This window comes from Cherax quadricarinatus, chromosome 11, assembly GCF_038502225.1.
Source record: "Cherax quadricarinatus isolate ZL_2023a chromosome 11, ASM3850222v1, whole genome shotgun sequence".
In the NCBI taxonomy this organism is placed as follows: domain Eukaryota; kingdom Metazoa; phylum Arthropoda; class Malacostraca; order Decapoda; family Parastacidae; genus Cherax; species Cherax quadricarinatus.
Genome location: NC_091302.1, coordinates 3,132,978 through 3,139,656, shown reverse-complemented (window position 1 = coordinate 3,139,656; position 6,679 = coordinate 3,132,978). Strand labels below are relative to the sequence as shown.

General features: G+C 41.8%; 1 protein-coding gene across 1 annotated transcript in view; it reads left to right on the top strand.

Moving 5' to 3' along the window:
• The first annotated feature begins 3,478 nt into the window (after nt 1–3,478).
• Nucleotides 3,479–6,679, top strand: part of LOC128687667 (cadherin-99C) — a 302,830-nt gene continuing 299,629 nt past the window's right edge. Inside the window, exon 1 of the mRNA XM_053775248.2 lies at nt 3,479–3,618. Within this exon, the coding sequence (XP_053631223.2) occupies nt 3,613–3,618 (6 nt within the window). The 5' untranslated portion in view covers nt 3,479–3,612. The remainder of the gene's footprint in view (nt 3,619–6,679) is intronic.

The following is a 6,679-nucleotide window of genomic DNA, read 5'->3' as shown; positions in this document are numbered from 1 at the left end:
TTTTTTCATACATTTTTTCAGTACTGTTCCAGAGAGAGCCACACAGTTGGCTACAGCATTGGTGGGTCAGGAGACAAACAAATTGTTTTCCATGGTCACAGCTGGGCTCCTGGTCATCATTTTCCCATTGCTGTCATGTGTGGGAAACCGCTCTAGCACTAATGCAACTGGGACACATCTCGCATGATACTCTCACTGATGTTGTATGGAGAGGTGCCTGGAACCTCTGTACAAGGTCTGTTGAGTAGCTTTACAACTATCCATATGAATAAGCAATAATGGATGGGGATGTGAACTGAGGTCTGTAAATTGACAGTCTGACACTTCTACCACTGTTTGTGCCTCCAGTCTATCTTTGTTTATTCATTGACAGTTGTTTATTATAACTTAATCTGAGTATAGCCTGACCTATCTACCAGAGAGCACAAGGAATTCATTTTCGACATTTCAATGGCCTGACACTCTTAACTGATCTCCTTAATGAATATCTCACCTTTAATGTAAACTTGCTTTTTGACACCACCTTGAACTTCCATCTTGCACCCACACTAACTGCCCAACTCATCTTCTAACCCCTCCACCCACTCCTACCCTCGCATACACCTCAGAGTGTTATGTGACCCGTGCATGTTTCTTAATATAATGGAGGGGTGGAGGTATGTTGAAGTTTAAAATGTAGTATAGGCACACCTTTGGCAAAACGGTATGGAGCGAATGATGATGAAAGTGTTTCTTCTTTTTGAATCACCCCTGCCTTGGTGGGAAATGGCCAATGCGTTAATAAAATAAAAATAAGTAGTACCTAATTGTCACTCAGACTAATGAATTGCACACTACTACTATATTGATTTCTTTCACAGTGCAAATGTACAATAAGTTTTCTCTGGTGCCAAGTCAGTTGACAAAATAAAGGAACAAGTTGACTGTTAAGTCACTCAGGAATTCTACTTTTACAGTAGTTTAGCATTTAATTATGATTGTAATAATAATAAAACAATACAGTAAAATTTTAGACTTCTTGAAACAAATGTAGAAGGTAATCTTGAAGGAGGTTCCTTGAGGGGGATTACCAATAGACCCCTGGGTGTCTTTAAGCAGGCACTGGACAAACGCCTAAAGTCGGTACCTGACCAGTCAGGATGTGGCTCGTACGTTGGATTGCGTGCAGCCAGCAGTAACAGCCTGGTTGATCAGGCTCTGACCCACCAGGAGGCCTGGTCACAGACCAGGCTACGGGGACATTGACCCCCAGAACTCTCTCCAGGTAAACTCCAGGTAGGACTCGCCTCTTGGATCTCACCTCCCTTGGATCAAACCAGATTGCCTCTATACCCCCAGGCACTGTGTGACCCTCGTGGATTTAGCGCTTAGTTTTAATAATGTGAAGTTGTTATATATAACTTTAAGAAAGAACAGTGTAGCTCTAGTTCCTTAGATCAAGAACCCTTCACCAGCAGCAAGGTATCTAATTTGAGTTAAAGAAAATGGGTGCACCAGCATGAAGCCAACTGAAAGAGGACTCATTACATACAAAGAAGGTATACTTCAATTTGAAAAACTGATTCTTGAGAACACAGCACGTGGTGAGCAAATCCTAAAACTGCTGGAGGCAGTGAAGATGTCTGAGGGCAATGTGTGTTCTTATGTGTACATTATCTAGGATAAGCCAAAAAAAAAGTCAGTAACTTATTTCCACGTTAGCAATAGAGTTGTAGAAAATATCCTCTGTACGAAAATTCCATATTATTGTGTTATACAAGTATCATATATCATATTATACAAGTTTCATATAGTCGGACTTGAGTCCTGGAAATGGGAAGTACAATGCCTGCACTTTAAAGGAGGGGTTTGGGATATTGGCAGTTTGGAGGGATATGTTGTGTATCTTTATATGTGTATGCTTCTAGACTGTTGTATTCTGAGCACCTCTGCAAAAACAGTGATAATGTGCGAGTGTGGTGAAAGTGTTGAATGATGATGAAAGTATTTTCTTTTTGGGGATTTTCTTTCTTTTTTGGGTCACCCTGCCTCGGTGGGAGACGGCCGACTTGTTGAAAAAAAAAAAAAAAAAAAAAAAAACAAGTATCATTAAGTCAAAGGTATAAAATCCCTACAAGTTGATGAATAAGATACATGTACAACATCTGTGTATCTTTACTGGAGAGATGTTAACTTGCACAACAAGCTTTCGCAGTCTGTTACAGTGAAGTGATATTGAAGGCTTATGTAGTGGAATATGCAGCTGTAGACATGGTTATATGTGGATGGGGCCCACTAGTGGAAGGACCCCAATGGAAATGACTCACTTTAACTATTACCTGGAGATGATGGGTTATTCTAGGTAATTTACACTGTGATAATTGCACTTAAAGCATACCTGTGTCAATAAACTTACTGGCTTACTAGGGTTATATTTCCTTAAGACACCTGCTGTCCATGTTTACCCAGTAGTAAAATTGGGTGTTAGTTGGCTGGTGTGGGTCGCATCCTTGAGACAAAATTGACCTAATTTGCCTGAAGTGCTCTGCATAACAAGGGCTTTCTATGCTCCAATCATATATGTAAACATATATTGTAACCTTAGCAAAGAAATAAATATTTTATTTATAGTAGTATGTCATTGATGTCAGCTAGGCCTGTAAACCTTGTAAATGTACTTGAAGAAATAAAGATTATTATTATTATTATTATTATTATTATTATTGTTTAATGGCCAGAAGTTAGCAATAGAGTTGTACAAGATAACCCTCATGGGAGGTTCCTTGATGCTGGTGACAGGCTTTTGGCCTAAGCATTTGAACTTTCCTTCCCCTTCCTTGAACAGAACCCGATTGTCACCCGTTCCCAGTATGACCTCTACGGATTCAGTGCTTTCCCCTTTATTAATATGCAGGTTTTTTTTTTCCGAAAGTGTACCACTGAATTCCTACTTAATGGTAGAGGGTTAAGATAACAAAATTTTACTGTGATTTTTAATCCCGGAAGGTTGTCCACCGAGGATAACAAGAAAGTCAGTGCTTCGTCGAGGGGACTGTCTTATTTCCATTGTGGTACTTAATTTTGTCCACCAGGATGCCACCCACACCAGTCCAATAACACCCAGATACTTATTTGTTTGATAGGTGAACGGGGACAGCGGGTGTAAGGTAACTAACACCTAGATACCTACTTACTGCTAGGTGAACGGGGACAGCAGGTATAAGGAAACACGCCCAGTGTTTTCACCCATACCGGGGATCGAACCACGGACACTCAACGTGTGAGGTTCTTGATCATTGGCATTGCAGAAACCACCTCCATTCTCTCATTCCCCAGGAGGGGTATAACCCCTACGGGTTTATCCCTTCACCATAAATATAAAAGTAATAGATGAACGTATATATGGCAACTTGAGTGGAAGATAGCGTCTTAGCGTTGAAGGCAACTTGAAGTCTCCCTGAAACCTCCCTGCAGACCTCAGTGTTGTCTTGACTGTGGTGGGGAGTACTCGTGTGCTGTTCCTCCTCCTCCTCTGCTTTTATATTATTTTTAGTGTCATGACATTGAGATATATATATGTGAGTTACCATTGTGTTGTGTGGTAGACCCTGGAGGGCAAGACTGTACCCGAAGATGATGGTAGGTAGTGTTTGGGCAGCCAGCCACCTGCCCCTACCCGGGCATCTTGCTTCTCCTCACCTCCATCTATACTACTTGCCACCTTCCCTCCGTCCATCTACTACTACCATCCACCTTCTCTCCTTCCATCTATACTACTTCTCACCACTTTCCTCCATCCTCCATCTATGCTGCTTCCCACCTTCTCTCCTTCCATCTATACTACTTCTCACCACTTTCCTCCATCTATACTACTTCCCTCCATCAGTACTACTTCCCACCACCTCCCTCCTTCTCTGCTACTGCTTCCCACCTCCCTCCATCTATACTACTTCCCACCTCCCCTCTCTCCATCTATACTATTTGCCACCACCACCATCTATACCACTTCCCTCCCTCCATCTGTAGTACTTCCCAACTTCACTCCATCAATAATACTACCCAACTTCCCTCCATCAATACTACTACCCAACTTCCCTCCATCAATACTACTACCCAACTTCCCTCCATCAGTACTACTACTCAACTTCCCTCCATCAGTACTACTACTCAACTTCCCTCCATCAATACTACTACCCAACTTCCCTCCATCAATACTACTTCCCAACTTCACTCCATCAATACTACTACCCAACTTCCCTCCATCAATACTACTTCCCTCCATCAGTACTACTACCCAACTTCCCTCCATCAATACTACTACCCAACTTCCCTCCATCAATACTACTACTCAACTTCCCTCCATCAGTACTACTACTCAACTTCCCTCCATCAATACTACTTCCCAACTTCACTCCATCAATACTACTACCCAACTTCCCTCCATCAATACTACTTCCCAACTTCCCTCCATCAGTACTACTACTCAACTTCCCTCCATCAATACTACTACCCAACTTCCCTCCATCAATACTACTACCCAACTTCCCTCCATCAGTACTACTACTCAACTTCCCTCCATCAATACTACTTCCCAACTTCACTCCATCAATACTACTACCCAACTTCCCTCCATCAATACTACTACCCAACTTCCCTCCATCAATACTACTACCCATCTTCCCTCCATCAATACTACTACCCATCTTCCCTCAATCAGTACTACTACCCAACTTCCCTCCATCAATACTACTACCCATCTTCCCTCCATCAATAATACTACCCAACTTCCCTCCATCAATACTACTACCCAACTTCCCTCCATCAGTACTACTACTCAACTTCCCTCCATCAATACTACTTCCCAACTTCACTCCATCAATACTACTACCCAACTTCCCTCCATCAATACTACTACCCAACTTCCCTCCATCAATACTACTACCCATCTTCCCTCCATCAATACTACTACCCATCTTCCCTCAATCAGTACTACTACCCAACTTCCCTCCATCAATACTACTACCCATCTTCCCTCCATCAATAATACTACCCAACTTCCCTCCATCAATACTACTACCCAACTTCCCTCCATCAATAATACTACCCAACTTCCCTCCATCAATACTACTACCCAACTTCCCTCCATCAATACTACTACCCATCTTCCCTCCATCAATACTACTACCCAACTTCCCTCCATCAATACTACTACCCAACTTCCCTCCATCAATACTACTTCCCAACTTCCCTCCATCAGTACTACTACCCAACTTCCCTCCATCAATACTACTACCCAACTTCCCTCCATCAATACTACTACCCAACTTCCCTCCATCAGTACTACTACCCAACTTCCCTCCATCAATACTACTACCCAACTTCCCTCCATCAGTACTACTACCCAACTTCCCTCCATCAATACTACTACCCAACTTCCCTCCATCAATAATACTACCCAACTTCCCTCCATCAGTACTACTACCCAACTTCCCTCCATCAATACTACTACCCAACTTCCCTCCATCAATACTACTACCCAACTTCCCTCCATCAATACTACTACCCATCTTCCCTCCATCAATACTACTACCCAACTTCCCTCCATCAATACTACTACCCAACTTCCCTCCATCAATAATACTACCCAACTTCCATCCATCAGTACTACTACCCAACTTCTCACCATCAATAATACTACTCAACTTCCCTCCATCAATACTACTACCCAACTTCCCTCCATCAATAATACTACCCAACTTCCCTCCATCAATAATGCTACCCAACTTCCCTCCATCAATACTACTACCCAACTTCCCTCCATCAATACTCCTACCCAGCTTCCCTCCATCAATACTACTTCCCAACTTCCCTCCATCAATACTACTACCCAACTTCCCTCCATCAATACTACTACCCAACTTCCCTCCATCAATACTACTTCCCAGCTCTCCTTCATGCGGGGCCCCTCAAGGAAGGTTCCTTAATGTTGGTGAGGGGCTCTTGATTTAGGGAATTGGATCTATGCTCCAGTTCCCCGAATTAAGCCTGAATGCCTTCCACATCCCCCCCAGGCGCTGTATAATCCTCCGGGTTTAGCGCTTCCCCTTGATTATAATAATAATAATCCTTCATGCGGGTGAAGTACTCTTCTTCCAAGGACCCGGAGCTATCCTCCACTTCCTCGGATTAAACCTGATTATCTCCCCCTTCTCCAGGCTCTTTATAGTCCCTACTGATTTACCGCTTCCCATTTAATATAAAGGCCAGACTTTATTTTATTTTATAATGTAACACTGAATAATTTTAGTAGAAATAATATTTTAAACATTTTGAATAATTGTAAAAACAAAAATACTAATTTGAAGCCTCAGTCATTTTCGAAACTTGCCTTTAAATACTTCATTAATAATGCAGAGATGGTCGGTTAATGGGGTTTGAAGACTATCGACTACACTATTCTCACACTGATATATACACTGAGAGATATATTTCTCAGTGTATATATGCTGAGTCCTTATTTTAGATATTAAGGTATTTTGTCTGGTGGTGAAATTTTTACGAGAAGCCATAATGACTAGTGAATTAATAATAATAATAATAATAATAATCTTTTATTTCTACAAGTACATGTACAAGGTATACAGACCACAGCTGACATCAATGACATTCTACTATGCTGAGCATTTCCAGCAAATTAGGT